The following is a 20,046-nucleotide window of genomic DNA, read 5'->3' on the forward strand; positions in this document are numbered from 1 at the left end:
GATGACGAGGCGCTCTGCCCGTTGCCCGTTTCGCCCTCGAGAACGCGCCCAACGTCGTCATCGTTGGGCGGCGGTGCGGTGCGGTGCGGTGTAGATGCCCTCGTGCCAAAGTGCTCCCCCGACTCCGTTCCGTCTTCAGGACAGAGTGCTGCAAGATACGGAGATGGGACAGGCACCACCACCGTCAGGACAGAGTGCTGCAAGATACGGAGATGGGACAGGCCCCCGGTGGGGGTGCTATCCTTGACACCCGGCCGGGTCTCGAGACAAAAGGCCCAAGATGACGCGCCAACCCGACGCACGGGAGCGCGGCAACGGTGCTAATCTGAAGCCGAAACCAGCTTGGCCATACGACAGTGGACAGAGTGGGCGACGGACAATGTGCTCGCGTGGGTGCGACCAGATAAAGCAGCTGTCAATGCCAATGCGACCAACTCTCGTCAAACGGCGCCGCCCTTGCAAAGGCATGAATGACAGACATGACATGACCGACGTTGGGCTCCCGATGGAGCCGATATCAGGCGTTGCAGCAGGACGCCCCCCCGCGGTTTCCGCCGTCCGTACATGTGTTTTATTGCCGTGGCAGCCAGGCAGCCCGGCTGTGCTTGAAGAGTACTCCAGTAGGCAGTTACTCCGTACTCGGCAAAGTATTACCGCCCGCGGCATGGATGAGCGTCTACGGTCTGACCAATCTCGGGCCCCGGATCTAGTTTCGTTCCAAGGAACAAGAACAAAAGAACAAAAAAAGGTAGTACTACCCCATCGCAGGAGTTCCTCTGTCCCGAGTCCCGAGGCTAATAAACAGCGTCATCACTTGCCCCGTCTTCATCCTGATTCCTAATTGTGCCCAAGCCAATCAAGCCAGCCAAAAGGTCGGTGCTCGCTTGCCTGCTGTCCCAGACATGGCATTCAGCAAAGAACATGAAAAGAAAGAAGAGAAAACACAATCAGTCAATCAGTCAATAAGTCAATCAAAGGACGTCCATCTAATTTTAACAGGCAGGCCTAGGAGGAAGAATGCGGCTCAACAGTGTCACCACGGTCCACGACGCCCGAAGCACCAGGCTTGTCCAGCCAAGGTAACCACTTCGTGGTTGTGTTCGGACCCCCGAGTGCTCAAGTAAGGAGATAGTAGTTCCTCTACAGGCACTGGGCACCTCAACTTTGTGGTAGCTGTATTCGCACCACCGACAGCTCAAGTACTCAAGTAGATTGTAGTTCCTCCTGCTTAGGTACCAAATACCTTCATAGTAGTTGCATTCGCACCAAGTGCAAGTACCAAGACTAGGTGAGGACAAGTAGGGCAGCAGAACCACGCACGCAAGGCACTCCCAACTTCCAAGCGCCCCGTTCCGCCATAAAAAAGAATATCGTACATTTACATAGACAGGGCACCCGGGTCCCGGCCGCTCCAAATCAACGCACAACAAGTAAAACGCGCCAGGCTTAAAGAACCAACCGCCCAGTCTCTTCACGGCCGGCCCCTCCACCCCGGGGGAGGAGGAGGAGGAGGAGGATGAGGAGGGTGCCACGCCGGTCCCCATGTCCCGGGAGCGCACCCATACCCCGGCGACGGCATCACTCCTGTCTGCGGTCCATGGGGATACGCCTGCGGCGGCAGGCCCGTCGTGTACGCGGGTCGGTACGCAGGGCCCTGGGGACCCTGGAGGACAGAGTCGAGCTTGCTCTCGAGGGCCTGGCTCGTCCTACCGAGCCACTTGCGTGCAGAGCTTGCGCTGAAGAGGGACGTGCTGGACGTGCCGCCGCCGAGGGGGCGGGGCGGATGCGGCGGCGGCATCGGGCTATAGTGAGTCCTCGGCGGCGGCGGCAAGCTGGTCGCGTTCAAGGGCCCGCCGCCAAATCCGCTGTACGGGACGTTTGGTCGTCGTGGCGGTAACGGCGGCGGGGAGGGCTTCCCCCCTGGCAGCGGTGGGTTTTGCTGACCCGTGTTTGCCGTGTACATCGGCTGATTCCGGGAGGGAGACGGCGGAGACGGCGGAGATGGCGAGTATGGGGAATGTTGTTGACTTTGCCATGTTGTTGTTGGCTGGAAGTCGGGTCGTCCTCCTGATCCGGGGAACGTGTATGCCGGCGGTGGGGACAGGGGCGTGTATCCGATGCGTGATGATGGCGACGGTGAGGGTGATGGCGCATACGTACTTTGCTGCGTCTTGTGCGATGGTGCTGGAGAAGGTGGTATTCCCGCCGATGGCGTAACGGGTGTCATTCCAAGCACGCCAGGCGATGGCTGAGCGAGTGGCGCTCGGGCGTGTACCGTGGCTGCAGGCGGAGGTGACTGCGGTCGGGAAGTCATCGTTGCCGGAGGCAGGGCTGCATCATATGCCGCCGGGCCTTGTGTTGACGATGTAGGGGAAATATGCTTTGGTGGTGGTGGTGGTGGTGGTGGTGGTGGTGGTGGTGGTGAGTGCGGTCTGATACAGGGAGCCTTTCCGGCAGTCTTGTCCTCTGCATCCGGTACAACGGTTGGTCCCTGGGTTGGGAGACTTGTCGGTTGTTGGGAGTCGGGGCTAAACGGCATATAAAAGTGATGTGGTGCCGCACCCAGGAGCGGCGGGCAGTGCGGCTTGATATCGGGTGGACGGGAGACTCGTAGAGGTGACGGATACGGAGACGGATACGGAGACGAATGCGGTGCCACCTGACCTGGTTTCGCTGCCTCTTGTCTCCCGGGGCGCTTCAGCGATTCCTGTAAAGACGCTCTGGCAGAGCCGCCGTCGGGGGTACTCGAAGACGGCTCCTTCTCAAGGCGTCGCTGCTGAGCCTGCGGGTATATCGTCGCGCTGGGTGCGTCGTCCCCCGAGGCAGGGCCATGATACGGCCACGGATCCGCCTGTTGGAGCTCTTCCTCGTCCTCGTCCTCGTCCGGTGGTGCACTGCCGCCAGGAGCTTTGAACTCTTGGTCCAAGTAAAACGGCCAAGGGTTCGCCTGCACATTCTCGCCTAGCTCGGTCGTCCTCGGCGGCCTGCGTTTCCGTTGGTCGCTTGTCACCCGCACCGGGGCCGCTTCTCCCGTCATCTCGAAGGCAAGCCCGCCATCGGGCGAGGAGACCGAGCCATGGACAGGCGACGTGTCGAGCTCGGCGACGAATAGCGGCGGTGGGAAGCTTCCCTCGCCGCGGCGGTGAGCCATCTCTCGGGGCGGGTGTGGGCTGCCGCGAATCCGATCAGATTCTTTTTTTTTCCCCTTCAGTCTGTTCGTTTGGATTGTCGGCTATGGCTGCAGCCTGACGGCTACGTTCTCAGTCGGGTGATGTGGATGGGGATGGTTTGTTCCGCTGGCGGCGGCGTCGTTTGTTTCAACGCTTGGGCTGCCAAGGAACTCGGCCTCGCAAAACATCCGTCTTCTGTCTGGCTTTCGTCGAGTGTCGGAAGCGTTAGTCGGGGGGTTTTCCTGCCATGGCAGCGAGACAGGTCTGCCAGAGCCGTGACGGGACGTTGGGCAGGAGAAGGCGCAGCGACGAGGTTCGCGCCATGACACGTGGTGCTCTGCATCAAGAACTTCTTGATAAAGCAGTTGCCAGACGCATCGTACTTGGAGTGCCTACCGTACTTTAGTAGTTACTCCCCGCGCTCGCTAGTGCCGTGTCCTTGTCGACGACGGGCCGCGCTTGCAGGCCAGGCCGTGTGGAGGGTCGAGATTCACCTTCTGCAATAAATGCGACACAAGCGTCTTCACACTGCACTGTCCTGCATATGTAACCACTTTATTATGAAATAAAAATAATTAATGTCACTTTCAGCACCCGTAAAGAGCAACTTGGCCATCCCAGCACGCAAATCCCGCCCGATATATACACTCAATCACCTCCTTTTTTTTTTTTTTTTGCCCCCTTCACTCTCACCTCTACATACCAGGTAGTTAGAACCAGCCAGTCCTTGTACTCAGGAAAACATCCCACCATGTAAAATGTCAAAGAAATAGACGCACTTCTTTCGCTGGCGGCAATGCGACTCCTCTTCGCGGTGCCGGCTCGAGAATCGCAGAACAAATTGCATCATCTATATTGCCATAAAGTGGATTCCATGCCAAGGCGACGAGCACTGAGCAAACCAGGAGCAATGAACGAAACCACAATAGCCAAACAAGAGAGCACGCACAGGCTCGAACACGTGCCAAGACGAGAAAGGCTGTCGTCTGAACCAAGAAAGAATTGGACACTTGTGCTTGCAAAGCAGCTAAAAAGAGAGAGACAGACAGAGAATCCAGCAGTCTAAAGGGGAAAAACAGAGGGCGCAACGACAGACGAGTAACCGATGGAAAAATCATTCATCGCTGCTGGCATCTCCACGTCGTCTTCTGTCGGTCCACCGCCGTTTGCCGGCCCGTGTCTCATAGTGAGGTGCTATGGCTGTTACGTCCTGCATCGTGCCTTCAATTGCGGTTTTTATTTTACCTCGGTATGTGTCCACTATTCAGAGACAATGTTAGTCGCGTGCATCTCGTTGCAATACCAGCAAGCCGGCCCTTCCACGTCATGGGGTACTCACGCGCTCGCTGCAGAAACACAGTCCGGCCAGCAAACACACGGCTTTGGAGCCATGCCATTCGATAGGCCAAGTCGTTTAATTTTATCTCCTTCCCGCGATATGACTTCCTCATCCTCGGCACGGCAACCTCGCCGTCCTCGCCCTCGGCCATGTTGACCTTGACCGCTTGGCTGCTTGATTTAGTTGTTCCCCGCCGACCAAGCTCCCGGCCTTCAGTCTCCTGAATTCCGTCATCAGACAGGTCTTCGGTGAAAAATTGAGTGCCAGTCGCGCTCGGGGGAGGACTTTGCATTTCACGCGGAAAGTAGCTTCGAGGGAATACGCTGGCCCCTTTTCGGAAGCTGTCAGGAATCTCATTGGTGTCCACGCCATCAAGAGTAACTCGAACTCTGAGTCTCGAACCCCGCATGTTGTCGTCCACAAGGATGAACTTTCGCTTCTTCGCCTCGGGAACATCAGGGAAGAGGCCCTCCGGTTCGTGATTACCTCGACTGTGCGATCGTGCGGGCATGGCAGTACTGCCGCCTGCTCGAGGAGCCATGTGAGACATTGGCCCGCCCTGAGCACTGGTAGGGTAGCCTTGGCCAACATAACCAGTGAACACGTGCGCAGGTCTCACATCATCTCCGCCGTGATGCCCCTGGCCGGTTGCACCTGCGTGATGATGGTGTTGGTCTTCGTAAGCAGTGCCGTGACCTCATCAGTGTCAAGTTAGCCAAGAGTTCTGTCCATCGAGGTTGAAAGTGAGGCGAAAAAATGTCTTGGAAAATGAGTCGGGGGACAAGCATGCAAATCGACATCGACAACAAAACAAGGCTTTTTGCTTCTTTTCTTGCTTTGCTTCTCGTTTTTCTCGTCTCGTCTAATGCATGAACCAACTTTTTTGGTGGCATTTCGACTGCCTGCACAGGAATAACTTTAATAGCCAAAAACAGGCACAGATTGAGCTCGTCTAAAAGTCGCATAAAAACAAGCAGCATCCATGATGCGGGAGCTTTGACAGCAGCGCAACTTGATGCAACTATGATAATGTACAGGAAGTTCTTCGGCGTCTTGGTCGGTCTCAAAGAGAAACAAAAGCTCCTGTGAGCATGGACAGCAGCTTCTCTTTCCACACTCAACGCATTCGGGTCGTGAGGCAACTCTGGCCGACATCAAAGACCGTCATGCTACATATATATGACAAACAAAAAGAGTAAAGGGGACAGGAAATGGCGGGAGGCAACGACAGAAAATGTTACAAATCCGTTCCCAGAAAGAATTTGGCAAAATGAGAAGTAAAAAAAAGAAAAAGAAAAAGAAAAAAAACAACGAAAAGTCAACAAGACATGCTTGCCGCACAGCATGAGTGGGCGAGACACGCGACCAAGGAAATTTGCCCACGAGGGCTCACATTTTGTCGAAAGCGCAAGCAACTTTTTTTGCGGCAATAGATGACGGAGTAAAAGGAGTTGGTATCATGGACAAATCAACGCAACAATGAGTCGGGCAAGCTCGTACAGTGCCGTTGAGGTGCTAAGAGGCAAGCGAAACAAGCAACGCAAAGGCAGCAGATGCGAGGGTTCTGACTGAAATTACATCTGGTTGAACATACCGACTTCGTCTCCTCCGCCTGGGGCGGTTCCGTCATGAGCCCCAGCGTGATGGTGCAAAGGCTGCCCCAGGCTGCCCAAGCCAGGCTTGCCCATGGATGGCGCCCCATGCCCCATGGTGGCGGGTGCCGACGGCATCCCTGATGGTCCGCCGGGTCCAGGCAGATGAGTTGCGCCTGGGTGAGTAGTGGGTGCTCCCTGAACCTTGCGGTTGTTCATCTTGGCCATGCGGCGAACTCGTCGACTTCGGAGGCGCGGGTCTTGATTGCTATTTCGCCAACTGTCAACTGCTCTTTGGATCAAGCCTCGCTTCCCACGCAGCGGAGGGTTGAGCTGTGCCAGAGCCCACCCAACGCGGTTGCAGTCAGTCTCGTACATGAGCCGATTTCCACGGTATTGGTCCTTGGGGCAGCAGGCCCGGGGGTAGACGCAGTTCTCCTGTTTGAATTCGGGAGAGAGCTCGTCGGTGTTTACCGACTCAACGTCGCATCGGATGGTGTATTCCATCTTGACCCGGTCTCGAGAGTATTCAAACGCAATCCACTGGACACCATTGCCGTCCTGTCTCACAACCAGCGGAGTAGTCGCGGGAATGGGTCCTGGCGCAGCATTAGGGTTGACACCAGGTGCAGTATTCCCCGGGCTCTGCAGCTGCGGTGCGTTGGGCTGATGCTGTGCCTGCGGCATAGGTGAAGTCTGCGCCTGCTTCTGGAGCTGAACAGGAACCTGCGGCTCAATCTTGGACCGGGGGCTTCCCGTCATGCCCGCCTGCGCGTGCTGCGCTGCGTGCTGGGCCATCTGGTTCTGCGGCGCGGTATGCGACATCATCATGTTGGGCTGAGAGGTCATGGATTGTTGCGGGTGATGAGGATGCTGAGCGTGTTGTGCGTAGGGCGACGCGCTGGGATGATGAGGCATTGGCTGGTAATGCGACTGAGGTTGGTAGTACATGGATTGCTGAAGATGCTGCGACGGCGGCTGGCCGTACAGACTTCTGTGCTGGTCATGTTGCGAGGGAGAGGCGACAGATGCTGGAGAGTTGGATTGCGGCGTATGATAGGACATGGGGGGGTAGGGAGGTCGAGGCATTTGGGCGGCGGCCATCATGTCGGGAGTGTCTATACGGCGCAGAACGCTTCGTGTCAGCCATGTGCACCAACGGCGATAGTGGGTGACACTTTTTTGTTGTTGTCGTGTTCGGTCAAGACACGTCGGTCCCAACAAGAGGACTTCCGAGCCGAGCAACAAATCAGCGGGAAACATGCAGGCAACGTACCGGCGGATGTGTATCCGCTGTTAGCACCCGGCGTGCTGTAGGGACTCGGATGACTGTAGTAGCCCAGGTTGTCTTGAGCGCCGGCTGCCTGGCTGCCGGCTTGGTAGGCTTGCGGTAGGGAGTGAGTCGACGAGTACGCACTCTGTTGGTGTTGCGGCGGCGGCGGCGGCGGCGGCAGCGACTGGTGGCCTTGGTGCTGGCCCTGGTGCTGCGCGTTGGCTTGAGGGTGATGCTGCTGATGAACTACGCTCGACGGTCGTGGGTGATGCAGATGATGGGAAGAAGGCGGACCCTGTTGCTGGTGGTGGGGATGATGCTGCATAGAGGCAATACCAATCAGTAAGACATCGACGGGAAAGGATTACTTGAACAGGTGAAGAAAACAAGCTCGGGCTGGGCGAGGTGGTGTTTTATTGCCCCCTGGCTGGTGTCATGGTCTGGGGAGAGCTGTGGTGGAGTGGGCCGCTGGCCCCTGGTGAGCAGACTGGGATAGAACGGGTGAGGCGTGCCAGGCCCAGGAGGACAAGGCCAGGCAGGACAACGCTGATGAAGCAACCCTGCTGCTGCCGCTGCCGCTGCTCCTCGCTCCTCGCTCGCTTGAGACCAGGTCTTGGTGGTGGCAACGGAGCCAGCCAGGACAGGCAAGATATATAGTGTACAAACAGCTGTGACTTGACGAACCGCTGACTTTAGACGGAGCGCCGATCCAGGCCGAGTACCTGCCACTTCAATGGGCCTCTGCATCGCGGGAACATATTAAAGAAACATATGCCCGCGAGCCCAGGACAATGTGGCGAATGCGAGGGGAATCAAGGCCACACCCAGGACCTCAACTGGGCCGTGATGTGCAGAGCGACGACCGGGCAGAACAGGAAATACAGATGAAAGAAAGAGCGCGCGCGCCGAGCAGTGCTTAGGGAAAACAGGAGCATGGAGTATGGGCTGACCATGTATGTACCGCCGCCTTATTTTCTTCTTTGGTTCTGTGCAAATCCGCTACTTCAGCGAGCAGGAGTCCCAACGTGTCAATGGAAAATGCGACGGCGGGTGGATGGTCGCGCAGCGCGAGCCTGTTCAGCAACGACGACGTCGCCAACTGCTTGTTGCAACGAGACAGGCGAGGCACCCGGGAATATCACGTCAAGGATCGAGCGACGCAGGCTTCAGAGCTATCCAAGCGAGCACTTTGTCCGGACCATCCAAGGAAGGGGCCAAAAAAAAAAAAAAAAAAAAAAAAAAAAAAAAAGGGGATCGCAGGGACCAAAATTGGAGAGGAAGAGCTCCAGTCAAGAACGAAGACAAGAAGGTTCCATATGCCTTTTTTGACTTGGGCAGCTGGGCCCCATAACGGCTAGGAGAAGGGGGGGGGTGGCGTGCGTTGAGATTGCTCGGGGGCGCGGACAAGGGGTCGGGGAGGGTGGTGGGATAACAAGAGCGCTTTTGCAACTGTGGAAAGCGACCAGGAATGGCCAGCGCATGGAAGAAACGTGACAGGGGGTTGCGGCTTTTGATTAATCGACCAATAGACGGAGCAGCCGGGGCGTCAGGGAGCGCCATGCATAGGCCATCCAAAGGGCCAGCTGCCCAATGGGGCATTGGAGAACCGGGCTAAAGAGCGGGCCAAGATTCAGCCGGGATTGGCTTTGGCTGCTCTGACTGGCTGCTTGGACCGGCTTCTGACTGGTGCAAACTTGGCTTCTTTCTTAACGACGCTGCGTGCTGCGTGCGTGTGCGTGTGTGCGTGCGGTGTGTGTGCGTGTGTGTGTGTGTGTGTCCAGGGGGGCGCTCCGTGTTCGTGGCCTTGCCTTGCCTTGCCTTGCCTTGCCTGGCCCGGCCCTGCCATGGTCTGCTTTGCTTGACTCTGTTTGCTTTGCCTCGTCGTTTTGTCCGGTGTCTGGCCCTTTGCCCGTAGTGATGGTCATTGCCGTGGTCACGTCATGCCAAGGTGTTGGAGCTGATGGTGGTGGGAGTGCACTCGGCTGGTGGTGGCGTCGTCGCCTTTCGTCTCGCGCGCTCTCTCAATGTGAGCAAACGCTCAGTTTGGCCGGCACATTAACGCCGCCGCACTGCGCTGCGCTTCATTCTTTGCAAAGTGCAAAAGAGAGCCCACGAGCGGTGTGGTGGCAGCACCCGAGAGCCATGCAGGCAAACAGCATGCCGCCGTGGTCTGCGCACCACACCACCGCATATCCACACTTGTGCATTGCTTAGATGGTTGGAGGTTAAAAAGACGTTGGCGTAGATGGCGTTGTCGCTGACTCTGGGGCTTGGAAGGGGAAGGGGACAGGCCGTTCCCACTGATCCAGCCAAAGCCATGTCCCGTTGCCGCCCCTTGTTCACCACTAGAGAAGCGTTGACTACTCCTGGCAGCCCTTGATGTCGATTCTGTCGACAAGGACTAGGGCCATGGGAGGCCCTGCGCGCACGCGTCGGTTCTCCAGACAGGTCGCAACGGTCAACGGCCCCAGAGAGCGTGCGTGCGATTGCAGAAGACTTCTCTTGCCTGGACCTGGACCGACCTTTGTTCTCATCGGCCGAAATCTGGGGGGGGTTTCTAGCCCTGTTCACAACTCTTGCGTCCTTGTAGATGGCACGTCGTCACAGACCGCAACTCTCCCGCTACCGGCACCGCACTAACCCGCCGCCCGTCGTCTCTTTCGTCTCTTGGTGCAAAGAGGTCCTGTGTACTCCGATGGTGATGGTGCTGACGCCGGCGCCGGGTGCGCAGCGCAGCGCCATGACTGGCGAGACAATTGATCCAGACAGTGACTGACAGCGGTCCACTCGGCGCACCTCGCCCTTTTCGACAGCCACCGCCATTGTCCCACGACCCACCGGCTGTAAACGTTGATGCGCGACTGGCCGTGGGTGGCGACGTAGGGCGTTGGACGGCAGTGGTCAATCTCCACAAACTGAAGTCATATCCGCGTCGCTGCCCATCGCGGAAAAATAAGCGCGTTGTGCCAATCTAGTGCTTGACCGTTGCCTCACGAGCCAATCTTCTAGACCAGCCCGGAACCTTCGTCACGGTTTTCCACCGTCGGCGAGTCCCCAAGGCCTTCCGCTGAGGCCTCCGCGACGGGTCCCGGAAATGTCAAGCCGCCCAGGCCTTCGCGCCAAACTGGCCAAACTACCGCCAAAAGACACCTAGTCATTCGTCAAGGACATAGGGGGCGCGTACAAGAGCAGCGATGCTCCAGGCTGCCAAAGCAGCATATCAAGTGAGCAATGGCAGGAAGGCTGACGTGCCATGCGTCAACCCTCTTCCAGCTTTGGTCCTGCTGCTTTCTGTCTTGTACTCCGTACAATATTGTACAACAACCAGGGAGCCCGTACGGCATGGTCGTGGCACCCCCTCCCCGGTCCAGTGTGGCCACCCTAGTCAGTAGTGAAACAGGAGACGTCCTGCCGACCGAACCCACCGTCGAGTCCTGAGCCGGTCAACCTTGCGACTGGGCTCATTGGGTGCTTGGAACAACTCTCAAACTCATCGTCTTAAAAAGCTAGAGATGTTTGGTTGTGGCTGTTCGTTCGTTGTCCCGTTTCAGCTATTGGGAAATCACGAGGACGCGTCACTTGAAGCATCTCGGACAGGAATAAAATGAGAAGGTGTTTCGTGGTCGCAATTATTGTTGGGGGCCGGAGACCTTTCCACACCAGTCATGGGAGAATGGTGTTGACCGAGACATGTGGCATTGGGGTAAAGTAGGCCGCTTGGCCACCCAATACAAGATGTTTGAGGTGCAAATAAAATAGGTAACTTACAACATCAGAGACTGTTTCGTCCTTGAATTGGCCGCGACCTTGAGGATGTGAAGCCATTGTTACCGTCATGGAGGCCAAGGGGGTATGATGCTGCGGGCAATATCAAACTGTCAGTTCACTCTTGATCTCATCAATGTCAGTTGACACTCGGCCTTGCAGGCAAGGCTCGCCTAGTCAAGACTGCCGCTCCGATGAGCAAAAATTATGCAGTGGTGACGAGAGCAAGAGGCGCGGCTGACATGGTCTGTCTGCTCCTCGATCATTTGCACAAGTCCGATAAGCGGGACGGCCTTGCCGACCATTGGGCAACTTGGTGAAGACACACTTACCAGTGAGCACTATCAAGTCTTGACAGCACAGACGTTGTGCAGAGCAGCAAGCTGCGCGACAAGGTACAGCTCGTCTGCTGGTCTGTCCTGAATCAGGACCCCGAGTATGAAGCAGAGACCACCTTTATCATGACATATCGTTAGCAAAAATTATTGAAAAAAAAATGCATTTCTTCTTTTTCTTGAAAAAAAAAAATCCTTGGTGGAGGGCTGTGCATTCCATCTTTCTCCGAACCTGGTGAGGCGCAAAACAGCTCAGGCAATATCACGTTTGGGAGCTGCGGGCTTCAACGCGTCCAAAGCACAGTCCGGCTGGAAAGCGTCGATGACCTTCAGGCGCACGCACGTACCTGTAGGCTTTCCCGAGGCTTTGATGCCAGGAATATAGCGGTGAGCTGCAGAACTAGTCAAAGGGTTGGTCTCGTGAGAGAAGACAGGGTTCTGCCTGTTTGTCAAACCCTTCGCCACGTGTGTGGGTGCAGATGAGATGTAGGAGCTAGATCCGCGCAAGATTGTACGTTGTCTGCATTCACATACATCTTAGCCAGTGAATGGAGACAATGGCAAATGGGTTCGGTAGGCACTGAAAATAGACAGAGAACGAAGGGGGAATGAAAAGAGGTCGCAGACACTTGAACGCGTCCATCTGCTCATCGGTCACAGCACAATATGCTGCAGAGCAACTGTGAGTTCATGCACGTCGCCCTCGAGTCCGCGGGTGCGACTTCGTAACCCGGCACACAAACTCCGTAATAATATCGGAAGCACATACATACCTACCTTTGACAGGGGATCTCGAATGCCGAAAGTCTGGTAATCGTATCTGTCCAGAAATAATATCCAATGCAAGGAAACCCGGGGGGGGGATGTTTCCCTTCAATGCCCAGCGAACGGTCTGATCTGATTCTGATCAGACAAAGAATGTTATTAGCAGTTGGTCTGAAGTGCATGACATGGGTGTCGAGGGACATTGATTGAGAGATGACAGGGGTAGCGCGCAATGGCAATATCTGAAGGGGGGGTATCTCGTGCCTGGCCCAGGGTACTCCGAGGAGAGGCTCCAGACAGCGACGGCCGCCATCCAACAACCCACCAACATGCGCACATGGTCGGTACTGAAAGAGGTGAGAGCAAATGGGTCGACGATTCCGACAAATCGGCACCGGTCCCAAGCTCGACGCCGAGACGGACACGACCAGGGGGGCAGTGGTGCTGCAAGGGTGGGGGGCTAAGAATAAGAACGGATACGTAGTTTGTCTCTGGGCGTCCTCGGACAATGTCCTAAATGAACCAGGCGGCTCGCAGCAATGGGATGGGCGCACAAAACTGCAGACCGCAGACCGCAGACCGCAGACCGCAGACCGCAGATTGCAGATTGCAGACCGCAAAGCAACGTGCAGTATGCACAACAGCAACTCGGGGTCCACAGCGTCTGCACTTGGCATGTCGCCAGCATCTGCTGCTGGACGGCGTAAAAAGGCTGTCCATACGGAGCAGCCCATGGTCGCCCCATGCCTGAATTCTGGGCAGACGGCGCGCTGGCAGCCTGCAACGACGGGCGGGCGTGGCATCATGTTGCGCCAGGCCGTTCTGTGGTACTCGGGACTCGGGACTCGGGACTCCGTACAGCCATTGCGCGTAGATCAAGAACCGTTTAAACAGAGAGGAAAATGAGCTTACCGTTTCGGGGGCTCCTGACAGACTAAGCCTGCTGTTTAGGTTCGGATTTCAAGCCCGTTGAGGTCGTCGGGAGGCTTGGCAGCTTGGCTTTGGCTTGGGCTTGGTCGTCCTTTGGGATCCAGCGGGTGGAGACTTTGACCGTCGACTGTTGACTGTTAGTTAGCATTGCCATGTACTCCGTACATAGTCGAGCAGTAGTATCCGCGGCCAGCGTCCATGTCAGCAGCACCGAAAACCCCGGCCAGGGCTGGGGGCCACGAAGGAGCATTGCACAGTGACGGGCGGCCGGGGCAGACAGAGCACGGGCACAGGCACAGGCACAGGCACAGGCACAGGCACACAGGCACAGGCACAGGCACAGGCTTGGAGCAACTGGAACCCTGCCTTGCCCACGGCCCAAGGAGAGGGCTCTCGTACCTGAAAAGCCCACGTACGCTCTTCCACGCCCTTGGGTAGCTTTGTGGGGAAGCCAGGAAGCGACCCGTTGCGCGATGTATGTGTGTACCCGTGGCAAAAGTAACTGCACGATCCCCCAGGCTTGGATTAAAACGCCGGGATATCGTCGTGCAGACCGCACGTGTTGTACATATAAGTCGAGTGCGGTCAAGGGACCACCAAGAGCCGATGTGTTGGTGGTCGAATCTTGAATATTGGTTCAAAGGCTGAAAAGCAGGGGAGCGAGGCCAAGCTGTTGGGTGATGAGCAACCACGCAAATTGATGGCGCGCTCGTGGTCGGCGTTGGTTCGCGAGCTCGCAGATGTTAATGCAAGTCGGCACTCCGAGTAATCAGACGAATGTCGAAAACGGTCGATGGTACTCCGTAGTAGAAATAACTCGACGGTCGTGGCCTCCGTGCAAAGCCTTGGAAAGCTTGCCGAGAAAGATGAAGCCCAAGAGACGAGGGTAACCTTGCCAATGTCCCCGGGAAAGAAAAAAATAAAAAAAAAAATAAGCCAATGCGACAGACAGCAACAAAACATAAACAAATCAAGCTGCGGAGAGGAACGCAGGGTGCTGGCTGGCTACTGCCTGGATGCTCGCTGCCAGGAGAAATGCCGATTCCGAATTAACGTATGTTCTCGTCGTAAGGGGAAGCACGCCGACAGAGCTGTTCAGTCGAGGTTCACGGCGCGCATTTGACAGTGATCGCAAGTTTGGGAAAAGACAGAGGTGGAAGAGAAAAGATGGCGTAGCGTAGCAGGCAACGGACCAACGGTGCAGGGATGAGGCGGGCTCGAGACGGGGGTCAGTCTACTCCGTACTCCGTACAATGTACAAAGTACAATGTGCACAATGGATAGATGGGGCTCCCGTTGAGTTGCCTTTTCTGCCTGACTTGACTTGACTTGAGCATTTGAACTCGGCACCCTCCCTGTGCGGAGCGCCATCATCCGCATCTCGACTCTCAACAACTCATCGTCCATCACTCGCGAGCACGCAGAGGCGTCAGCGCGCCTCAAGTTTTTCGTCATCGTCATTTGTGTCTAGCAAGCACTAGGGGCTAAGTTCCCATGCTCACGGCTCAACGTGCTCGCCGTCCATTAACCTACTACTAGTCTACTAATAGTACTACCCGCAGTCAGCCCCGGTTAGTCTTGTCCGCTAGCCTCCCGAATCGTCTGTGTGCCTTCTCATCAAGACCCAGGCGAGACACCTCTTTCACGTACGTAATTGGGTCAAGTTATCGAGGACGTGGGGACGAGAGGCGACCTCGTCGCGGTATGACGGGTGCTGGACCCGACAGCAGCGACGCGACGACAAACTCCATGCCGGCTGGCATAATGTCGAACTGGTCTTGTTTTGTTCAACATTGACAGGTACACTACTAACGTGCACCTACCGTGCTCGCGCTGGCTCGTACACGCAGCGCTCGCCGCAGACACCACCAGCTAGGTGATGGGATATCGACATTCTCACGGCCAACAGTAATACTACTACTAACTACTACTTACCTAGGTACTTACATGCCAACATGCAGTACCGAGTATGATTAAAGACAATGCGGACGTACGTATGTACAGAGTACTAGTACAGCTCGTACGCCATCCTCCATCCATGTCGGTCAGGGGTGGAGAGACGACGCCAGGTGGAAACGGAATTATCCATCGATGGCGGACAGGGGGGGGGCGCCATCATAATATGTGCAAACCCACAGGCGTCTGTTGATCACGGCTCAACATCTGGCCCTGCAAATTGTGGCCGTAGACCCTGGGGCGCATGGCATGATAGAGAAGGCATGACACGGTGTAGCATTGCTATTGCAAGCGCTCGCAACCAGCAACGTCAGAGGGCGGTCTCGAATCGGCGTGCAAGAAGACATATATTCATAGCAGCGTGCAACCGAGACAAGTCAGCAACAAACGTTTGATGGCGTCGGTGGCGCCGCTTGCTTGACTCGGAACAACGGGATCCAGGCACTTGAAGAGTCCCTTTTTGCGCTTGCGGACTAGGCGCCCGCCGAGATTCACCTAGTTGGGAGATGGCATTTAAGAGTTTGGGGCCCAGCGCCATATTGCGCTGGGAGCATTCGAAAACCGCAGTGCTTCGCTAAACGGAGAACGGCGTGCGCTTGGTCGGGACCACAATTCCGCGGGACGAGTAGCATTATGCCGCAGCCAGACCGCACACACACAATACGTCCTCTGTGTTCTCCGTATGTATGTACTACATGACGTACTTGCCAACGTTGAGTCCGGTGTCTCTTTCAAGTCCAAACGATGCGAGCAACTGGCGGCAGATGCCACTGGTTGATGATTGATGATCAAATCGATGCCCTGTCTCGGAGCAGGGGTGACGCGTCCACATTGGTCCAAAGAGCATAGACGGGAAATGAGGTCCAACTTGTACAGGCTCCAGAAGCTCACGTCGCTGACTGAGTACGGAGTAGCAAGCATTGAGATCTACTCAGCTCCCAGAGGCAAATGGCGCCACTCCGCCGAGCATCTAAGACCAGTATTACCGAACTACGGAATCCCCGTTCTAGGCGCCGAGTATGACAAAGAGGTAGTAATATTACTGGATGTGTGTATTCTGTACTTTATACCTCCGCGTCAGGCTCGTCTGTGGGAAAAAAAAAATTTTCTCAATAGCATATCAAATATTTGATTCGAGCCGAAGAAGAGGGGCCTTTGGACAAGGAGACTGCTTATGCTGGACCCACACTCCTGACCATGGCCCCAATCTCATTGCATCTGACGAATAGGCTGACGGCCGACACGCGGTCTTCATTTACGACCTGTCCATTGAGGGGGCGCTCCTTAAATACCGGTTGCCTGAGGCCAGCGACGACAATGGAGGAAGGTGCACCGGAGCGTTTCGAGCAAAAAGTTAAATTTGCTGTTCCTGTTCAGTTCCGGTTGCTGTCTCTGGGCCCACAAAGAATGCCGTTGCGCATCGTGCTGTGGCAAGGAGGACAACAAAGCCATGTCCAGATCCGCTGTGGACGTACTCCGTACCGTCGTGAGACTTGCGCCAGCGTTCATCTTTGTACGGAGTACACCACACAGAGTCAGGGTTGCATGCGTCAACCACGTCGACTGTCGCGCATCTCGTCGTCTGTCAGATGCTCCCCCCGTTCCCGCGACAGGGGCCAGGCACAACGCCACTGTCGACACGGGGGAGTCCATGACGGGGTCCTATCCACAGATTATTCTACGGAGTGAGGCTGGGTGGCAAGGTGGATGATTGGTTAGTTGGTTTGCTGGTCGTTGGAACAACCACATTTGCTCCGTACCAACCAGCGCTAATTCAGGACAGCACGAGGCACAAGCCGAGGACATACATGTGGCGTCTTCGGCCGTCGACCCTGGGCGGACTGGCACGGGTCGAGGCACCAGACAGAAGTCGTTGTTCTCCTGGGACCCGTGAAGTGTCGTGCTGTTGATGTAGGGTAGGGTTTGTCTCCCTGGGCTCCGTGCTCACTCAACTTGTCACGTCTCGCCTTGGAATGAGAAGGTTTGTGGACACTGGGATACGGAGAACCGGCTTCCTATTCCATTGTTTATTCAGTCGTGTCATGATGGCCCTTTTCTGTGCAGTGGCAATCCCCCTTCCAGAGACGGCATTTCTCGTGGGCTAATCAATCAACCCAGGTGGGCACACGCCTGGCCATACTTTGGCACTTCGTGGCTCGGCATCCTTGCCATGATAAACCAGAGCTGGATTGTCTGGTGTCGTTGATGCGGCAGTCACCACTCTTAATTGTCTGCCCCGATCACCCCGCAAAACCACATGCCGGAGAGGTCGTTGGGGTATCGATGTAATGCCATGGAAAAATGTCACACAACGGGATGGTCCCTTGGGTTGTTCAACTGACATGGCTGCGATGCAAGGTCGACTCCCTTGACGCAAGCTCGGGGGGCGGCCCGCGTGTAGGGCTGACGAACTAGGAGCGCGTGCCGGGTGAAGACATTCCAGCGACCATGTTGGACGCGGGCGCCCTGGTCCCTGGGCGCGTTGCGTCGCGCGCACTTATCGACATGGCCTCCCCGCTGTTCCAGAAGAGTTTAAAGTCGCAGAATCAACCAGGGACGGCCGGCCAGCCAGGGCAGCCTGGCTGGCAGCGGTCCACAGCGGTGGAAGCCCAGGATCTCGTCTGCCCGTCCACACAAAACTGCATGGCAATCGCGGAAGGATGGAGAATAGAGACGCGCACTTCACTTGGCGACTTGACGCGGTGCAGACGGTGCTGACCCACGGCCTATGATGCAAGGTAAGGGGAATCATTGTTCTCTTGATTCCGCAACAAAAACCCAGAGTTCAGGCCGAAGTGATCCCTACGGCCAGACACGACGATACATGCCGCTCCATTGCACTACTTCACGTTAGCCACCAAAGGTTATTTCGAACCGAGGTGAGCCGACTCGAGGTAGTACTAGTCGGGCGGAACTGGACTCGAAACGCGCACACAGAAACATCCAGAAGCCGCCATGTTACTGAGCACGGTCCTGAATTTCCTCAAGGTTTCACGACACCGTGAACAAGGTTGCTAATCATCAATCCTTTAACTAGCGGATCCAAAAACCGCGAAAAGCCGCCGATCATAGAGCAGCAAGCCTGAGAATCAACGAACACGTCTGAAGTAGATTCGACATGAAGGACGGGGTCACAAGACGTCTCAAATCGAATACGCCGGGCTGATTGAACCACACGAGGCTAGGACCTGGGGTGTCTTTTCTGCAGTGCGGAGTGTTTTACCCGCGATCTCACTGTTTACTTGACCACGCAAACAAAGCCCGAGCTGGTTAGTTGACAGGCAATCTTTATTTCCATAAATAACCAGCAGCAGCAGGAGCAGAAGTGTGTAGTAGTATCACGTACGTACGTACTACACTTGACATTGCATTTCAGGACCCCCTCTCGGATCGCTGCAGTGTGTGCTGTGAAGTGAAGAGATGGTGCCGTTGGTGTTCAGATGTTGCCGCATGACTACTGCAAATTGCAGGACCGGAGCACATGTCAAGCATACACAGGCACCTGGATGGCTTATCAATGCCGGAGTCATGGCCATACGGGAAAGGCTTGCGGACCGTCGCCCTGTGGTTCACACAGGGTTTGGGGCAAGTCGCATGGCCGCTGGTCTGGGGGAGGCGGCTCACTGCCGTCACTACCGGTCTCTAAGTAAACTGTCTTTTTTTTTTTTTTCCCTTCCTCGCGCAGCTTGAATACCAGTTGCAAGCATGAACGGCTGGTTCCAGGACGAAGGCATGACTTGGCGGGAGCAGCAAACAGCAGCGACACCAGCACTGCCAACATTCGCCAGTGGCAAGAGAAGTCGTCGGTGGCAGAAATTCAATTCTAATTTCACCTGATGCAGCGATGCTTGGACCGTGATGGTATTGATCAAACGGCGAGTGTGGCGGGGCGTGGGCCGTGACGATGGAATGGAGCATCCACACTCACACCGCCGATGCCAGCCGGGATGGTTGCCTTGTCGTGCGGATGGCGTGGCATGAATCTGGCATGACGGTACGGAGGACCCAGACGACGCAACTTAGTTTGGGGCCCCGAATGGGACGGGCAGGAGATGAGGAGCGTGTCCGTACGGACGCCTACACGGAGTAGGTAACTACCAGCGCTCGGCAATGGGACGCATGAAATAAAACAGACATGGAAAGGGAGCGCGACGCACCAAGCGAGCAAGCAGGGCGTTTCACGTAGAGTCAACCATCAGTCACTAACCAGTAGCATAGCAGCATGTGCTCCGTACCAAATTTCGTCTCCGTACTCCAAATGCGCCGACCTTGTTTTGGATCCAAATCTCCTGACGGCGCTCGGTTTTTTTTGGCGGCGGGCAAAAGGTCCCGCTCGCCTTTTGGGCTCGTCAATGTTGGCAGTTGGCGGGATGCCGGCGGCGAGAGGGGGCGAGAGAGGCGTCACGTAAATTGTGCGTGCGTGCGTGTGCATGTGCGTGAAGGCAGGCGGCCAATCAGCAATCAGACAGCGGCCGGGGAAGCTCGCACGCAAGCCCGGCGGTGCAAAAGGTCCTCCGGAGGTGGGAAAGAAGAGGCAGCGCGAAGAAACAATTGCGAGAATAATACTCGGCAACAACAATAACAAAGGCCCAGAGACAAGGGAGCCGTCAACAGTGCGTGTCTGTCGCTTCAGCCTTGAACGGGGAGATTTGGCTCCGCGGCGCACCGCCGCAGCCTGGTTGATACGTGACGTGACCATGCCACAAGTTACGAGTGACTGGTAGTTGCCACTCACACGCGACGTGTGCATACGTGCCCGTGGCAGGCACAGGCAGGCGACGAAGCTTGATGGAGGGCATGCCGTATCGAGCAGACGGGGTCCCTGCTATATGATGTGTTCACGAGGCTGGTGGCCGACGGGCACTCGACGCGGCTGACGCGGACGGTCGACATGACCGTCGCCGACGGCTCTGCGTCCATG

The 20,046-nt window shown here is 56.2% G+C and overlaps 2 protein-coding genes across 2 annotated transcripts; both read right to left on the bottom strand.

Moving 5' to 3' along the window:
- Window positions 1-1,471: 1,471 nt before the first annotated feature.
- MAM_03350 (uncharacterized protein) lies at window positions 1,472-3,151 on the bottom strand (the record flags this gene model as incomplete). The annotated part of the gene is made up of 1 exon (XM_040822149.1): window positions 1,472-3,151. One exon carries the CDS (start codon window positions 3,149-3,151, stop codon window positions 1,472-1,474), a length of 1,680 nt encoding a protein of 559 aa, XP_040679954.1.
- A 1,133-nt stretch (window positions 3,152-4,284) lies between these two features.
- On the bottom strand, window positions 4,285-7,699 carry MAM_03351 (ribosomal protein L24E; the record flags this gene model as incomplete). Its single annotated transcript, XM_040822150.1, has 4 exons — window positions 4,285-4,430; window positions 4,510-5,205; window positions 6,104-7,219; window positions 7,378-7,699. 4 exons carry the CDS (start codon window positions 7,697-7,699, stop codon window positions 4,285-4,287), a joined length of 2,280 nt encoding a protein of 759 aa, XP_040679955.1.
- Window positions 7,700-20,046: the final 12,347 nt, after the last annotated feature.

This window comes from Metarhizium album, assembly GCF_000804445.1.
Source record: "Metarhizium album ARSEF 1941 chromosome Unknown scaffold_6, whole genome shotgun sequence".
In the NCBI taxonomy this organism is placed as follows: Eukaryota; Fungi; Ascomycota; class Sordariomycetes; order Hypocreales; family Clavicipitaceae; genus Metarhizium; species Metarhizium album.